The sequence below is a fragment of the Cicer arietinum genome, chromosome 2 (assembly GCF_000331145.2).
Source record: "Cicer arietinum cultivar CDC Frontier isolate Library 1 chromosome 2, Cicar.CDCFrontier_v2.0, whole genome shotgun sequence".
Lineage (NCBI taxonomy): Eukaryota > Viridiplantae > Streptophyta > Magnoliopsida > Fabales > Fabaceae > Cicer > Cicer arietinum.
Window position 1 is genome coordinate 7,220,988 of NC_021161.2, and position 19,835 is coordinate 7,240,822.

Sequence of the window (19,835 nt, forward strand, 5' to 3'; positions counted from 1 at the left end):
CATTTGAGTTCAAACAATTAATTTAATTTTTATAATATACATGATATATATCTTGAATAAAAAAGATAATTGACGAGATCAATACTATAAACAAAAACTAAATCGGTTAAACAATCTAAATTTTAACTTTCAAAATATATTTAATTTATTAGATAGATTAAACAATCTAAATTTTAACTTTCAAAACATATTTAATATATTAGATATTAAACATGTGCGATGCACGAAAAAAATAATTATAAAATTGTAATATCATCCATTATAAAAATAATTTTTTGGCTGCATTGTAAAAAAACAATATAGATATTGTAAAGAATAAAAATACCATTTAAGTAAAAAAAATGACAAAATACCATTAAAGTAATTGAGATGATAAAATAATAATATTAATATTGCATATCATATCATATGAATATAATTAAACATCTGTATTGAATAAATTTAACAATCATCTAACTAATGATCGAGTTTTCATAAATCATCTAACTCACGAGTTTTTACATGAAGTTAATTATTTTACTTAGGCTCATCTACACAGTAAATAAAATAATAGTCAAAATATTCTATGTCAGATAATAAGAAGATGATCAAACGGTGGATTTCTTAATATTATTACAAATACAAATATATTATTTGATTCAAACGTTACTACTAATACCGTAAAAACAAGATATTAATTGTTCCTTTGAAAAACATAATTGAATTCACAAACCTACAATTGATAATCACCTTTAGTATATTTCATATGTAAATACAACAATTTAATGGCTTAGTGCAACAATTGAATTTAATATCATCAAAATAGTAATAAAAAAAGAAAAAAATTATCTTAGTCAACATATCGTATCTAGTTAATGTGTGTAATCTAACATAAAATAAGAATTGTTAATTGCTTACTTTCTTTCTAAATTTTCTATTAGGTAAGAAAAGAAAAATTACTTACTAAAAAAAACGAGAAAGGAGAAATAATTGAGGTAAATTCATAATATGAATAGAAATGTGAACAATATGATGATTATTATCGTGGACAATATTTTACTCGCTCAAAAGCCATGAACTTATTAATTATTTCTTCATGTCAAATGCATAGTCATGTTTATTCTCAGTTGACTTGATATCCTAACCTTTGATTAGTTTTAGTGTTGAATGAATAACTTTTCCTTTAAAAGATCTAAACCGTCAAGACTTATGGATAGTAGAGGCAAAACCACTAGGATGAGAATTTACAAAATATGGTGTTTGAGTATAGTTTGGTTGCACCTACGAAGTCCTACTATCAAATTGATCAGAAGGTTTGGTATAACCACGCTTCCTTTGTAGCTATAGATTCCATCAGATATGCCAATTTTATTTTTGAAAAGTAGAAATAAGCTACAAAGTAGTCAACAAGTGACTCTCTTGCTTCAAATGATTACACCAAAGAATCAACTATGTCCCTTAATTGTGTATGCTCCAAAGAACATTCAATCACACAATGAAAAATATTTACTAATAAAATATAGTTGTTTAGTTGCTTTGATTCATTCATTCATTATAATAATGATTACATTGAGTATTTATAGTCTCAGGGCTGAGACTCAAATCCCATCAACCACGGCTCATGACCAATCAAATATCATGTTTTAACCGCTTCTACTCAACTTCGTAACACATTTTTGAGATTGTAAGTTGTCTACACTTGGAGTGATTTTTCCGTATTCATTCAGCTCAAATTATTGCCCACGTGTGTTATTCTTCCTTCCTTAATTGTGAATTCTAAAAAATAGCTGGCACTTTTCACTCACTTTCCCCGAAAATTGTTGTTTAACCAAATTATCAACTTGCACCAATAATTTGACTATATTTAATTTACATAAATCAAATAATGTTTGATATGACTAAATAAAATGTATCTACTTCATACTCTACTATTTCTGATTCGGTTAATATTTACTTGGTTCGTCTACTCTTAATATTTTTATCAATAAAAGAAAAATTCATAATATTTTTAGTTATAAACCAGTCAAAAGTAGTACATTACTATTTAGTTCCAAAACCAAAATCTCAAACATCTTTTTCTTATCTTAGAAAAGATGATAAATACAACTATAATTAATTCACACAATTATAAATTCGAACACAGAGTAATATGTTAAATTTAACAATATCGTCAATTAAAATATAATTTAAGGACAAAATCCTATACATTTATTAGAAAAATAAAAATAAAAAACTCCCGCATTCTTCATTCACCTTATTATTTTATATATATATACAATTGACGGCTTAAGGCACCATTGAATCTTTATTTTGGGTTTTGAGAGTTTTGAGTGGAATGGGGTGTTTTGCCATATTTGGTGTATTGCTTTTATGTTTTTTATTTGAAACACATCACAAAACGGTAAGAGGAAATATAGAAAATAGAGGTTGTGATTTGTTTGATGGTAGATGGGTGTTTGATGATTCATACCCTCTTTATGAAAGCTCAGAATGTCCATTTTTGGAGAATGAATTTGTGTGTCTTCATCGTCCTCATAACTTCTATCTCAACTATAGATGGCAACCCAATGGCTGCAACTTACCAAGGTACACATCACTTTTTTATTAGCTTCCCAACCTTTTCACTTCTTATTGCAAAGTTTTTTAATGTCCATCGCAATCTTTGATAATATGATTCTTAATATAAAACACACTTTTTTTTTTTGTTATAATAAATTTTGAAAAAATTATAAATTTAATAAAATCACGGTTGATAAAGTTAATAACTACATAAAAATATCTAAGGAAGTATATCTAGTATTTTTCCTATGAAAAATTGAGATCAATGTTGTTACAATTTCGGTTGAACATATATTAAATTATCAATCATTAAACTAAAAAATGGCAAATATTCCATTTCTGCAATATGAATTTTTTTTATCAAATAACTTATTTTCCGCTTTTATTTCTTAACCGTAGAAATATTTGGGTATCATAACTCTATGATATGTTTTTCTTATTAAAAGGTCTCTTAAATGTTGTTTTATACTTTACTTTTTATCTGCAATTAGCAACTCTAAGATTAAAAACACTAAGTACCAGCTCTAAGATTATAATTGTGTTGAAAGGGATAATAGGGTACATATAATGTAACGTAAAAATCTAATACAATTAAGTAACGAGATTAATTTGTATGCACTACTAATTGTTTGCACCTAAAACCAATTGAATTACATCAAATTGATATATTTGTAGAGATATTTTAAGAAATAATTAAAATAGTGATATTATAGTATGATTTTTGTTTAAATGTACACATAAAAAGTTTTTAATTGTAGGTTATAGGAGTATAAATTAAACCCTTCAAAAACTTAAAAGATATATTTGATTTTACAGAGATAGTTACAATTGTAAAAAAGAATGTTCCAGAACCATTTTACTATAAATATATTGCTCTCAAATTAGATTTTCGAAATTCGCTGCATGAATGAAATGAAAAGTACTAATCAACCATCAATTAAGACTTTTAGATTATCTTATCATATTTGAAGTTTTTAAATATGATCTATTGAATAAATAGAAGAGATTAAAGTCTTGTAAAACTATAGAATAGTAAATTCGATTTCAAATTTCTAACAAAAAAAAAATTTGTATTTAGTATATAACCTACTTCAATTAAAATTATTTTTTAATGTAAAGAATTTAAAAAATAAAAGTTAAACGTGACAATTAATGTAGATTCCACGTTTACTTCTTCTCGATAGAAAATGGTATCTTTGAAGAAAAGTAAACGTATACAGTATTGTACTTGTTTTTTAAGACACTTACAGAAAATTCATACAAGCCCATAAATTTAAAAAAGTTAGGTGTTGAATTGGCCGGGAATCGTGACTGTCTTCAAATACAATACAAGTATGTCACGTGCATGAGCTATTTCCCTTACTTTATGTATCCACTCTCACATGGTAAATTACAATTTAAAATCTTAGTTTTATCATATTTGGTGCCCTAAATATTTTTAATACAACTTAAAAGTATTTTAAAATTATAGCATTAGAGAAGAAAAAAAAACGAGAGTATTTTGATTTAGGGACATTCATATTTGTCGACCTAAGGGTAAGACCACTAAAAGAATTGTTTTAAATAGAGTTGTATATATTAGTCTAATTCAACCAACTCGACAAATCCAACTCGAATTAATCCAAAAATAGTTTGGATCGGATAAATTAATGTGAATGGGTGATTCTGATTTCATAAAATTGTAAATCACTCAAAAACTTTAGGAATTGAGTAAAATTAGACCTAATTGATTTTACTTATCTTACGCATGTGGCCTAATTTTTAAAAATTATTTAGTTATTTTATAATGTTAGACTTTAGTTATTTTGGAGCTTGTAAGTATTTTATGCAAGTTTAGTAACCTTATAACTTTGGTTACATTGATGTTTATAATTAAAAAAAATTATGATTTTAATATTCTCATTAATTGTATGTTATATACTCTATGTCTTATAACAAGTGTTACTTTAGCAAAAAAAAAATGTTTCTAAATGAATGTCATTATGAATTTTCAATGCAACATAAGTAACTCATAATGAAGTAGCTCATAACTCATAATATGGCATGACACAACTCATAAGTAAAATAAGGGACATAGCTTAAATATATTAAGCAACCATAACACCATCAAATGACAAAGGAAGCTTTTGATTTCACAAATATGTGTTAAATACAACAATTGATGTCCAAACGGATCACGAACCGCACAATTAAATATTCATCTCTATTTTAAAAAATTGGTGGTGAAAAAATATTGCAATATTCTTTATACATAATTACATAGTAGATTATTCCGAATTTAGAAAAGACCCTTCCTTTATCATGTCAAAAAGTTCAAAATTGAAGACATGAATATAAATAATTTCTTCAGTTAAATAAAAATAAATATTTAATTTACAAAATTACATAAAATTTGCAAATGTTGCTGCCCAGGATCGAACTGGGGACCTTTAGTGTGTAAGACTAACGTGATAACCACTACACCACAGCAACTTTGATACAAAATAATAAATTAACTTATAAAGATTAAATTGTAATTTAAATTTAAGAGTTAATATGTTTTTATTAAAAACAGTCACGTATGTTTTTAGTTTTTTTTTTTCTATAAAATTTTATCAATTTGTATTCCTCACTTTTTTAACCTCTATTAAACATCAGTTGCTTTCAGTTCCTCTTTTTATAAAAATTATGTGTTTTTGTAAACTATATACAACTCCTCATATGTTAAATTTAGTGTTGGCCACCAAAAACGTGACAATTAATGTAGATTTCACGTTTACTTCTTCTCGATAGAAAATGGTATATTTGAAGAAAAGTAAACGTATACAGTATTGTACTTGTTTTTTAAGACACTTACAGAAAATTCATACAAGCCCATAAATTTAAAAACATTAGGTGTTGAATTGGCCGGGAATCGTGCCTGTCTTTAAATACAATACAAGTATGTCACGTGCATGAGCTATTTCCCTTACTTTATGTATCCACTCTCACATGGTAAATTACGATTTGAAATCTTAGTTTTATCATATTTGGTGCCCTAAATATTTTTAATACAACTTAAAAGTATTTTAAAATTATAGCATTAGAGAAGAAAAAAAAACGAGAGTATTTTGATTTAGGGACATTCATATTTGTCGACCTAAGGGTAAGACCACTAAAAGAATTGTTTTAAATAGAGTTGTATATATTAGTCTAATTCAACCAACTCGACAAATCCCACTCGAATTAATCCAAAAATAGTTTGGATCAGATAAATTAATGTGAATGGGTGATTCTAATTTCATAAAATTGTAAATCACTCAAAAACTTTAGGAATTGAGTAAAATTAGACCTAATTGATTTTACTTATCTTACGCATGTGGCCTAATTTTTAAAAATTGTTTAGTTATTTTATAATGTTAGACTTTAGTTATTTTGGAGCTTGTAAGTATTTTATGCAATTTTAGTAACCTTATAACTTTGGTTACATTGATGTTTATAATTAAAAAAAAATTATGATTTTGATATTCTCATTAATTGTATGTTATATACTCTCTGTCTTATAACAAGTGTTACTTTAGCAAAAAAAAAAATGTTTCTAAATGAATGTCATTATGAATTTTCAATGCAACACAACTTGAATGATGTTTTTCTGGTATTAGCCTTCAATGATTAGTATATATATAACTTTTAAAGTATTATTATATTTTATATTGATAATAGGAAGAAAAAAAATCACCAATAATTAATTAAATGAGTAGTTTAGTAAAATAATATCTCTCTTTCTTTTAAATATTTTATTTCTTAAAATATGTGCAAAAACTTTAAACGACACTCATTGTGAGACAAAATGAGTATATTAGTTGCTAAAAAATAGTGAAAATAGGTTATATAGTATATTTCTAGGGAAAATTAAGATTGTGACATTTTTTAGAAAAGATATGATGGTTCATCATTAATAATTAAATTAAAAAATATGGGTAACCCAGTATTCAACTTAATCCAATCTAAAAATGAACAGTTTAACTCAACACACAAGTCAGGGCGTTAACGAGTGATTTTTTTACTAGACCTAATAGTATTCTCTACATGGTTTGAGTTTCGATTTTGTTCAAACTGACCCATGTACAACCCTAACTTTAGGTCTATACAAAAAGTTAAGTTGTTGCTTAACAAAAAGGCCTCCAAAAAAGTTTTGTAGTTAATAAAAATGTATCATATTATAATTTTTAAATAAAAAACTAATAAAATCTTATTAAAAATTAATATTGTCTCAAAAATATTAAAATAGTTGACTTAATTAATAATTAAAAAATATTATATAAAATTGATTATATTAATTTAATAATTTTTTTATTTTAAAATGTCCAAAAAATAATTTTTTATAACTTTTTTAGTAATTTTACTAGAATACTATTACATACTCTAAAAGACCTTATAATAAAATTTGATTAGCGTCTCTTTAGAACACATTAGATGGAAAAGATAAAAGAAATAATAAGAATAAGTTATCATGTCATGTCTGAAACTAGTGTTCGATGAACCAAATCTGATATGATAAATTAATCCAAAACTCTATCATATCTTATTTCTGTAGTCGAAATTCCTGTCTTGAATATGAGTTGGGTTACAAACCAGTAGGATATGATAAATTTACTCAATTATTTTTATAAAATATTATTTAAAATATAAAATTAAAATATAATAAAATATAAATATGAAAACAATTTATAAAATATAATCTAAAATATTAAAATGTAAACATAATTAAATATAAAAATAATTAAATATAATATATATTATATTATATTATATTATATTATATTATATTATATTATATTATATTATATTATATTATATTATATTATATTATATTATATTATATTATATTATATTATATTATGTCATTATAATGAGATAAGATGTGTATCAAATACATACAAAATAAAATATTATTATATTAATTATCATATGATAATATTAATCTTGTCACTATCATATCCTTATTAAATTTTATATTTTATCATATTTTTATTATATTATGTTTATCTAATAGAGCTTTATGTCTTGTGCTCACTCTAAATCCACATTGTGAATGTTTCACCTATTTTATATTGAGTTATAAATGTGTATTTTCATTGTCGAGTAAATTCTTATGGTACTTATAGATAAGAGAAGTTACGGAAACATTCACTCTTATTTTATTTTATATCTTATTTGATAAATTATATTAAAATAAATTATTGTAGCTGAAGTGTTGTGATATATAAAATTATTTAGGAGGTCAATTTAATAACTTTTTTGTAGTGTTGAGTTGAAGGCTAGAAAGAAAAAAAAAACGAAATAAATATATCTATCCTTATTTTAGTGTGTACATATCTATAGCAATAAATAAAAGGGACAACTTTCCTGGTGTGATTTTTCTCAATCAAATTAATGCCCTTTATGAAACGTTACTTGAATAAATTAAATTTTGTCAAAAAGTTTAACAGATAGTAAAACATTTAGAAAAAGTGCACAGACGAATACAGAAGTGTATTTCGAGTTTAGATGTTTGTATACAGTATATACAACCTTAATTTAATATGCATCAAAATTTTGAAATAAATGTATTATAAGTTATTGACAAGAAAATAAATATTGTATTGTTACTCGTGCACTTTTCATGCAATAAACTACTTTATATTTTTTTACGTGAATCTCCTTTGATCTCTATTAGACATATGTTCCCTTTTGCACAAATTAAAGGTATTAACGAAGAGTTTATTTACATCAGAGTAGAGTAGTTTAATATTTGAACTTATTTTATATCATAAACACTGGTAATTGTAATTGAATACACTTGCACACACAAAATTGCACGATTTTATAACCCATTTTTAACTTATTTTTTTATAAACTTTAAAAATAACTTTCAAATAAGATTTATTAAATAAACAAATTTTCTAAATTAAATTCACCAATTAAAGAGTTTTGATACCATGTTCTATAAACCAATAAACTAACAATTATTTTTATAAATCAAATAACTATTTGTTGAATTTTATATTTGAGAAACTTTCATTTCATAAATAAAAATATTATTTTATTGTTTATTAGTATTATATTATTTTTTTATATTTTATTATAAAAATATTTAATATACCACTATACATATTGAGTTGACTCGTGTAGCCTAAAAATTATTGAAATTTTGAAATGAACTTGACATGTTTGTAGATTCAATGGTGAAGATTTGCTAACAAGACTAAAAGGGAAGAGTTTGTTGTTTGTAGGAGACTCCTTCAGTTTGAATCAATGGCAATCACTGACTTGCATGATTCACACATCTCTGCCACATACCAAATACATCTCAATCACAAAAGAAGGTCTCTCCACCTTCACCTTCCCGGTTTGATCTTTGTCACTCTCTAACTTATTTAATTTTTCCTTTCACTTCTCTTTTATATATTATTTAGTATATATATTGGGAATTATTATCAGTGTAATTTATCTCTAATAAGACGTCTCTAAAATTTAATGACATAATTAGAGACATTTTATTTTTTTTATCGCTAATTTTAAATGGTAATTCATTTTTTTTTCTTTCAGAACTATAATTTAAATTATGGCAGATTTTAATTCGTGCAATTTTAGTATTCATTTTGTTTTGTAAGTAGAGCATCAATGTTTTTGTTTTTTTTTTATAATCTATACCTTCAACTTGAGTAAAACTTTTATCTACTAATCTTGTTTTATATCTTTCTATAGAACCATTGGAGTTGTATTTTATTTTGTAGATTCATTTGCATCCAATGAGTCGCTTACTTGGTGGTAGACCAATAAGGATCCATGTAGAATTATGTTTCAGTGCAGCCAACTCGTCATCCATTGCCTTAACCCAAACTGGTTGCATAACAATTTGCTTATATGTGTTAGGCTTATGATTAATAGTGATAGTTGAAACAAAATGAAAGTGTGTAGAGGACAATTGTGCATATGATAAAACATTAGAAATAGGGTACTCGGAAACATTAGAAACAGTTTTATTAGTAAGAATAATGTTACACTAAAAGTCATGTAGGTAAGCAGGAGGTTGCCTTGGTCTTGTGGATCTTCGAACATATTCAATGTTAGTATTAGAAGAAGTAGAATGAAAACTATCATCATTAAAATTAGAATTGTTAGAAGATGATGATTGAGGATTAGAAACATTAGTTGGCAGATTAGTATGAAGAGGTATATTAATGACATCATCAAAAATAAAATCAATAAGGAACATTAGAAGTCATAATAGGAGAAGTAGAATTATCTTTAATATAAGAAAAAACCTTTTCATAGAAAATGATATTCCTAGAAACAAATGTGTTTTTAGAATTGAGATCAAACAATAAAAAACCTTTAGTGTCATGTTTGTAGCCAATAAAAATACATTTGGTCCTTGCTTGAACTAAAGTAGAGGCAAAAGATAAACATCCATACACACGTAAATTATTAAAAGTGGGAGGATCTTTAAACAATACCTCAAATGGTGTAAGATTTTAAAGAATATGGGTGCAAAGCCTATTAATCTAATAAACAACATGTTGTAAAGCATGTGACCAAAAACATGTAGGTAGATTAGAGTGAAATAAAAGAGATCCAGTAACATTGAGCAAATGTCTATGTTTCCTTTAAACGATAGAATTTTGCTCAAGGATTTCAATGTAAGAATTAAGATGAATGATGGATAATTCCTAAAGAATCATAAAAAGATTGCTTGTTAAATTCTGACCCATTATCAATTCTAATAACTTTGATTTTAGATGAGAATTGAGTGACAACATAAGCAACAAATTTTTAATATAAGTTCTAATCTCATATTTAGATGTCATTAAGTAAACCCAAGTATGTCTAGAATAGTCGCCAATAATGGTTAAAAAATATTTAAAACCATCCAAAGAATAAGTATTAGTAGAACCCCAAATATCCATATGAACAAGATCAAAAGCATGTAAAGAAACACTATAGCTGATAGGAAAAGGCTATTTAGATTGCTTTGCTAAATGACATGAATCACAAACTAAATTTTTATTAACATTGATATATGAAAAATGTTTACACATGATTTGGGTAACAAATTTAGATGGATGACCTAAACGTAAAGTGTCAACTATCTGCCAACCACTTTAGACATCTAAAAATAAATAGATTTTTACTTAATAAAAAGACATTGAAATGAATTTTGTACTTAATAAAAATACATCATTTCATAATATGTTCAATGAAAGATAATTTTTTTTTTCAACAAATGTTAAATTAATAGACCTAATTATCATTTAAAAAATAAATATCATACAAAATCTATTATATTAAATTAATAAATGATATTTTATTTTATAGTGTCTAAAAAATAATTTTTCATAAAAAAATTTGTAACTGTATTAAAATATTATTATAGACTCTAAAAAAATTTATATTTAAATTTGTCTTATGTCTCCTTATATTTTGGGTCGAACATGAAGATGTTTTATGAGATCGGTTTCTCCCAAATTATCAACACCGATTTGTTACATCTTTTTTTAAAATGATTTTTAAAATTTTTATTTTTTTATAATATTTTCAAAATAGATTTTTAAAAGACAATTCAAATAAGAGGTTGGTTTGAATTTCTTATCATAAAAATCATTTTAAGTATTTTATTTTTTTGTTTTAATTCTTTTTAGAAAATAAAATTTTGAAAAAATTAAAAATAGTTTAAAATGAAAAGTAACTTTGAGTAGATTCTCTTGAAAATTATGTTTAGTATGTATTTTTTTTAAATGATATTTTTATCATGTTAAAATATCTAATAAATTATATCTAATTACTTATATCAAAATTATTTTTTTCAATTAATAACAAACAAGTTCAAAATAACTTTTATTATTTTTATCATAAAAATCAATTCTAAAAATATAAAACTATTATTTTTTAATCAATAACAAATGTCTCTTTTCCCCATGACTACTAATTCGTGTATAATTTGCAGAGCTACGATGTTAAGTTGATATTTTCTCGTAATGCATTTTTGGTGGACATTGTAAGTGAACGTATTGGTCGAGTCTTGAAATTAGATTCAATGGAAGTAGGAAAATTTTGGAAAGAAAGCGACATATTGATATTCAATTCTTGGCATTGGTGGCTTCACACAGGAAAGAAACAACCGTAAGTTAAATTCAACTCCTACCATACCATGTAATCTTAGCAATACACCATTATTGATGTTAATTATGTCTTCTCTTATATTTTATTTATAGATGGGATTTCGTTAAAGAAGGAAAACATATCTACAGAGACTTGGATCGTTTGGTTATGTACGAGGAAGCCTTAAAAACATGGGCCCAATGGATCGATGAGAATGTTGATCCTAACAAAACAAAAGTATTCTTTCAAGGAATCTCACCTGACCATAAAAAGTAAGTATATATATATATTCTCCTTACCATCTAAATGGACTCTAATGAGATGAGACGGAAAAAAAAAAGTAACACAAATTCTTTAAAATTATTTGAAAATAACTTTTGAATTGAGTGAACTTTAAAAAAAAAACCTATGTAGTAACAAATCCTTTAAAAAAATTTAATAAAATAATAGCAAACTTTTTTTTCAGGTAATTAGTTTCTTGGCCTTACTCACTTTGAAATCTTATCTTAAATAAAAAATTTTAAAAATTCAAAAAATAACATTAAAGACTCAAATGGGTTTAAATCATTTACAAAGGAGGAAATAAGAAAAGAGGGTGTATCTTCTAACCACACCCCCTCATAATACTATACATTGAGTTACAACTTTTAGAATTGACAGCAAATGTAATGGGCTCAAGCGCAACATTTGACCCCTTATTTACCATATAAGAAAATGTTTATGGAAGTGTATCATGTGTTTTCAATACTTTTAAATTTCTATAAATAAATAAATAACGAAATCATATAAAAATTAATCCAACGATAAATTAATGTACAAGTTTATTAAATTGAAATTCACTTTCTCTAAATAACTATTCTAGTGGATCAAAATGGGGGAAGCCTGAATCTATAACTTGCAAGGGACAAAAATTTCCAATTTCTGAATCGAAGTATCAAGGAGACCCACATCCAGCTGAACTGAAGTTGGAGGGAGTGTTAAGAGACATGTTAAAACCTGTGTATTTACTCAACATTACAAGCTTGTCACAAATGAGAAAAGATGCTCATCCATCTATATATACAGGACATGGTGGACATACTAATGATTGCAGCCATTGGTGTCTTCCTGGTGTTCCTGATACTTGGAATATGCTTTTATATGCGTCTCTTGTTCAAACTTAACTCTATATTTAATTGTTTATTGTTATTATAGAAATAAATGAAGGTTTCCTTATAGAAGTTATTTAAACCTCTGGTACATGCTTGTTTGTTTGAGCTTTTTTTATTACAATAGGGCCATGCATATATTTTACTATGTTTACTTATATAATTTTAATTACAATTTATAAATTATTTATGTATTTTCTAAATTTTAATACACATAACAATAACCTAATAGGATTTGTAGTATGTTGTAAGTTGTAACTATTACACAAAAATACACATAAAATAACTAATTAAGAAAATATACACACAAAAAATACTTTTTGTTACTATGGTATCAAAATAAATGAATTTAATGCAGATACTTTTTAAATTCAGAAAGCGAAGGGTAATTGTGGAGAAAAAAAGTCATACCAAAATAGTGTATCTTCTTTATATATTGTTAGATATATAAATTATAGACTTATAATATTTAAATTATTTCTATTTGTTTAAAATAATGAAAAATAAATATACCAAAATGTGACTTGCATGAAGTTGGTAAGTATGACGGGTCTAAATTGAAGTGACATAAAACAATGATTATTTTGACGTATTGATATTTGTTATATTGAAGAAATCTGTATTGCAATGACGTAAATATAATGATTTAACTTGTTAGAAAAAAATTTAACAACAAAAAATTTAATTGAACTCAACACTTAAAATTAAATTAAATTTTTAAAAATTTCAAAACATAAATAAAAAAACCACACTAACATTATATAGCCCCTGTACTACCAACCAATCCTAGCTCAACCTTGTTTATACCTATGTAGTCAGAAACGGCCGTCGCAGCCGCAATCGCGCCGTCGTGTGGCGTCGTGGTGGGCTGGCGATACGCGAAACACCGTTGCGTCGAAAATTAGGGTTGCAGTTGTCGCACCGTCAATCGCGGTTGTCTCATGCAAAAAAAGAAGCGCTTTTTAGGGGAAAAACACGCAACAATAAATATTGTTTCTGGAAAAAAAAAAACAAAACAGTAAATTATCTGATTAAAGTACTCTGTTTTAGGAAAAAATGAAATAAATTCTTTGGGTAAATTGATTTATTTATGGGAAAAATGCAACAGCAAATGCGCATATTTAATATTTTATTGGTGCATTTAATATTTAATTGCACCTTTTCTGCTACTTTGTTTGTGCAAAAAATGCTCTGTTTTTTTTTCTTCTAATAAAAACATAGTACACTCAAATTTCAGAAACAAAGTACGCTCAAACATTATAAACAGAGCACACTTGAATGTGATCATAAGGAAGAATTTGAACATGATGATGATAGTGATCCGATTTAAAGAATCATTTGCTTTTATTTAAATGATTAGACATGTTGTTTTGAGCCTTGGAGGCTAGTTCTATTTTGCTTTTTCTGTTTCTTTTTTCTTTTTCTTTTTGCTTTTTAATATGTTTGAATATTAGAAGTGTTATTTTGAACTTAGAGGTTAGAACTTATGTGTTACTTTGTTTTATATTATGTTTAAAATATTAGTAGTAATGACCTTTGAAGCTATGACTTATGAATGTTTCTTTAATTTTTGTATTTTTGCATTTCTTTTTGCCTTTATATGTGCATGGTATTAAATATTAATTGCTTCTAAATGTTCCCTTAGACTCTTCGATGTAGCGGCTATACCGCTACCCGCTACACCGCTATAGCGTTTTAAGGGTCGGCCGATACGCTATCTATCTGCTACTAACTACATAGGTTTATACACCCCTTTTTTGTCAAGTGCCCTTATTTATACCCTCACACTACTATCATATTAATAAATTCTACATAGTATCAATTAGGTTTTGATCATGTAATCACAGGGGTTCGTTGCAACTGTTGCCAAAAGCAAGCTGCCACTATCAACCCCCACCAAAAATGTTTATCACAAGTTTCCATATTTTCCAGTGCTTTTGATTTTCTTTTTCATGAGCTTCCAAAACAAATATTTTATTTGTTTTTATGATCTTTTTCGGCTATTCATTTTTCAGTGACAAGTGCCTTTTTTAGGTGACTTATAATTCAAGTAATGCAATAATTGGGTGTTATAACTATTTAACTAATAAATCAGTTAGTTGGTTAGAATTCAGTTAGATTATGTGCTAATTGATTAAAAATGCTTCATCTATAAATAGGTTTGGTAAATAATGAAATAAAAGAGCCTTTTCATCATTATATTGTTTAGTTTTTACTATTTTCTTTAAGTGCAAGTAACGTTAATAAGCTTACAAATTGGTATCCATAGTCTGGTTCGATCCTAATAAAAAAAACATGAGTGAAGTGTGATAAACAAACCATGAGTGAAGAGAGAATGAATTTAAATGGAAATAGTTGCAATTTTCCAGCACATATACCACACTGATGAAAAAGATTGGGATAGATGGAGAATTCATATTCGAGCCTTATTTGGATTTCAAGAAGTCTTTGAGGTCATAGAGAAAAGGATTTGATGAACTAAAAGTGAAGCCAATAGAAGTGCAAAAAACGACTTATAAAGAAAATAAGAAGAAAGATTGCAAGACCATATTCATTATTCATCAATGCTTTGACACAACCAAATTTGACAAGATCTATGAAGCAAAAACCACAAAAGAAGCTTGTGATATTCTTCATAAACATTATTTAGGTGGTGCAAAAGTCAAGAAGGTGAAATTCAAACTCTTCATAAGCAATTTGAACTATTGCAAATGGAGGAATATGAGAAAGTTTTAGAATTGATTTCAAGATTAAGGAGCATTACCAATCAAATGGCTGGATATGGTGATAAGCTGTCAGAATAGAAGATGTGTGAGAAGATCATAAGGTCCTTGCATCTCAGGTTTGATTACATTGTGTGTGCCATTGAAGAATCTAAATATATTTCTACTATGAGTCTTGAAGAATTGCAAGGAACATTAGAAGCAAGAGTATTGAGAATGAGTGAAAAAAGTGGAGGGAAGTTCGGAGATCAAGCATTGACAACTCAAATCAACAAAAAAGGTGATCAAAAAAAGAAGTGGAAGAAGAAGAACAAAAATAAGTTCAAGAAATGTTATGACAAAACTGAATCCTCATCAAAAGGGGGATGTGGAAATGTTAAATCCAAAGGCAAATCAAAGAACTTTGACAAGAAGAATGTGCAATGCTATAATTGTGAGAAGTTTGATCACTTTGTTGATGAATGATGGTCTGGAAAGGGCAAACAAAAGAAGAAAAGTGAAGAGGAAGCTTGTATTGCATAAGAAGATGGCTACAACAAATGAAGAACCTTATCAGTTTCAATTCTGGTTTCTTGATACTGGTTGCTCCAATCATATCACCAGTCACAAAGAATGGTAAGTGGACATTAACAAATCAAGGAAAAATAAGATCAGATTTGTTGATGGTATAGTTGTTACGCCCTAAAATGTCGAGTGTTTCTCGAATTCAATGGAGTCACCACCAAAATTTATTTAAAATAGATAAAACATTGAAAAACCTTTAAAAAACAAAATATGGCCTATGAAACCAAGTTTAGCGCTCAGGAGTTGATTATGCGCAGGGATGATATCATCACTCTACGACATCCACTAAAAATTTGTTATCTGTAATTAATTGTATAAAATTTATGTTAACTTAAACAATATTTACTTTCTTCTTATTAATAAATACAAATATAAATTATTATTTTTATGCATGTGATATTGAAATAAAAGCATGCTTAAACTAGAGAAGAAACAAAAAAATAAATTTATTATTAGACTTGACAAGAGTACGATCTTGTTCCTACTTATCTCTAAGTGCGATGAAGAAATTAAAACTATGTATTTCTTTGATAGAAAATGCGGATTTTCTTTTAAGGAGAGTTTGTTTTGTTTGCTGATAAATAAATAAAAAATAACGAAAGAAAATGAGTTTATTTAATTTGAATAATTAATTTAAAATACGAATTTTCAGAATGTTGAGTTGTACAACTTGTGTCTCAATGATTAAAAAGATGTTTCATTTAGTTAATTCGTTTAAAAATATTTTTATTATTTTTAGTTATAAAAAATGAGTTTTAAAACCACCAAGTTGTACAACTTATGTCTTAACAACTCAAAAATTAAAAAGATGTCAGATCTTATTAAATCAAATTTAAAAGTTGATTTCATATTAAACTATTTATAAAAACGAGTTTTAGAACTGTGAAGTTGTACAACTTATATCTTAATAATTTAAAAATTAAAAAGATATTATATCTAATTAACCTTTTAAAAATGATTTTTTATTAATTAATTTGTTTATGAAAACAAATTTTAGAACTATCAAATGAGACAATTTGTGTCCAATAACTCAAAAAAATACATCTAATTAATCCTTAAAAATTTAATTTAATTTTTATATAAATAATAATTAAGTAATAGTTCAGGATCAAATATCTACTAAAAAGTAAACTGCATAAAAAAAATGGGTTAGGTCCAATTAAGATAAAAAAATTGCTTAGAAATACGTAAAGTAAAAAAAATTACTAAATCAAAAAAGGAGAAACACAAACACACACCATACAATTGGGGAAAGGCTATTGCAGAGGAGAAAAAATAAATAAAAGGGGTAGTGAGTTTGAGAGAGAGGTAACGAACAATAGAGAAAAATATATTGGAGTAAAGGGAGGTGAAGATATGGTGCATAAAGAATGAAAGATTGTGATAGTGGCGGAACTCGTCGTAGATCTGCATTGGATTTGTTGGCAATATAGCGAACTCTTTGGTGCTTGCAGTGGCTGACGATGGTCGGATTCAACGTAGGTGCACATGGTCGATAAGAGACGATGGTGAATGGAGGTTGTGTCGGCGAGGAACAGGAAGAGAGAGGTAAGAAGAAAGTAAGAGATAAAAAATAAGTTTGATATTTGATCTTGTATATTTATATTTTTTGTAGAAAAAAAATTGAATGTTGTTTAAAAAGACAATTTTACATATTATTGTACATAAAAAAAATACCTTGGAACTGATAAATATCAATAAATATAAGTGATTATTCTTGCTTCTAGTTTCTTTCCTTCTTCTTTTTCTCTATTTTTAGTTTCTTCTCATATGATTTTCTTTTGTAGCAATTTTTTTTTTCTGGTGATTTTTTTTCTTAATTTATAGGTTAAAATGATAAATTTGTGTGTTCATGAAATAAAATTAAGTTTTGGATTTTTATTATTCTGTAGCAAAATTAAACAATCTCGTATAATTAGTGAAAGAAATGGTTATCCTTTTTTTTGGATGTATAAGTCTTATAAATAATAACCTTAGACTAAAAAACAAAATAAAAATAAAAATAAAAATAAATAAAAATATAAATAGAGGAGGGGTGTTTCTTGCTTTGCAGTAGGGAGACAAGAAAAAAAACAAAAGGAAAACATGGGCGAAGGAAAAAAGGAAAACACGAGCAAAGCAAGAGCACAAAGGCAAGGGAATGCTTGTAGCATAAAAGAAAATATCTTTTTGTTTTTGTTTTTTTGGGTGCTAAATTTAATGTAATGAAACCGATATAAATACGGACTGAAAAATCGGAACAAATTTATAAAATGATAATTTTTTATACTTAATAATCAAAAATGCAAAATATTTATTAAACATATTTTCACTTTTTTTTTAATTGGTCGGAAAAATTTGAGATACTACAAGAACATTGAAGGCTGAAGGTGTTGGAAATATGGTGATTAAAAAAAAAAAAAAAGAATGAAAAAACAGTGGTGATTAAGAATGTGCTATATGTGCCAAACATGAAGAGTAATCTATTGATTATAGGTCAACTGATTCAAAAAAAAAAGGTTTCGAGTGATAATGAAGAATGATAGCGAAGATTCCCTTTTCAAATAATCGAACATTTGTCATCAATATGCAGGCTGCAGACATTCAATGTTTGAAGGCAGTCAGTTCAGTGGATGAGAATTGACCAAGATACTAAAGGTTTGACCATCTGAACTTTAGAAGCCTGCAACAACTTGGTACAAAGAACATGGTGAATGATATTCCTATGATTGATACTCTTGATAAGGTGTGTGATATGTGTATGACAGAAAAACAATCAATAAACTCCTTCAAGTCAAAATTGTCAGCATGAGCAAATGAGTATCTTGAAGTGGTTCATATGACATATGTGTACCATTGGAGGTGCCTTCCTTTGGAGGTAGTAAGTATGTCATAATATTTGTTGATGAATTTAGTATAATGTTATCAATATACTTGAAAAAAACGAAAGATGAAGAACTTGAAATTTTTAAAAATTTCAAAGTAAAGGTAATAAAATAGTATGGAAGATATGCCAAGGTGTTAATGACATATGGAGATGGTGAATATACTGTAAGATTTATGGGTCACATATGTAATTAATTAATAAAGTGTGTTAGGGTCATTATATAATTAGCCAATAAACTAGGGGTCAAATAATATATAATAGTTTATGGCTAAAGAGCATAATAGTTATGAAAATTAATAGTGTAGATACCAGTCAGTTTCTAATTTAATGAGGGGCTGAATTGGAAATACTGCAATTTGGGATATAACTAATAATAGTTATATATAGGGGTAATGGTCCCCAAGGCAAACACAACAAGACTATTCAGTTTCAAAACCCTAAAGGAGAAAACTCTCTGGTTCTCTCTATCCCCATCAAGAGAGCAAGGTCTTCAGGGTGTTTTGCTGAGGAAGATCACCCAACCCATTGGCTCTATCATCATCATCTCAGGATTTCATTAATGGCAATTCCCACAGGTACGCTTCCGCCTTTGGCTATTCATCATGTAATTGACATGGATTGTTGAGCACAACGTTATTAGGGTTTTTCCAACAATTGGTATCAGAGCTTACCATGTTTAATTCATGATGAAATTCGGTTATTGTCTTTGTTTAGGATTTCAATTTGGGAATTTTGACATGAAATAAAGTTTATATTAGTGAAAAATAATTTTTTTTATTTTTTAATATTGTTTTATTTGGATATAATTTTTATTTATTTATAAATATTGTTTTATTTGGATATAATAAATATATGTTCAAGTCAAGTTTGACATTTTTGAATGAGTTAATTGAA

At 26.6% G+C, this 19,835-nt stretch overlaps 1 protein-coding gene, 1 long non-coding RNA gene and 1 other non-coding gene across 3 annotated transcripts; 2 read left to right on the forward strand and 1 right to left on the reverse strand.

Annotated features, from left to right (window-relative positions):
• Nucleotides 1-2,292: 2,292 nt before the first annotated feature.
• LOC101510652 (protein trichome birefringence-like 43) lies at nt 2,293-12,837 on the forward strand. Its single transcript, XM_004489813.3, has 5 exons — nt 2,293-2,565; nt 8,716-8,887; nt 11,486-11,661; nt 11,754-11,912; nt 12,503-12,837. Exons 1-5 carry the CDS (start codon nt 2,315-2,317, stop codon nt 12,801-12,803), a joined length of 1,059 nt encoding a protein of 352 aa, XP_004489870.1. The 5' UTR covers nt 2,293-2,314; the 3' UTR covers nt 12,804-12,837.
• TRNAV-UAC (transfer RNA valine (anticodon UAC)) lies at nt 4,938-5,010 on the reverse strand. The gene has a single exon. It is a non-coding gene; the product is annotated as a tRNA-Val (tRNA).
• A 4,437-nt stretch (nt 12,838-17,274) lies between the features above and the next one.
• On the forward strand, nt 17,275-19,639 carry LOC113785422 (uncharacterized). Its single transcript, XR_012161941.1, has 3 exons — nt 17,275-17,623; nt 18,648-18,932; nt 19,329-19,639. It is a non-coding gene; the product is annotated as an uncharacterized lncRNA (long non-coding RNA).
• The last annotated feature ends 196 nt before the right edge of the window (nt 19,640-19,835 follow it).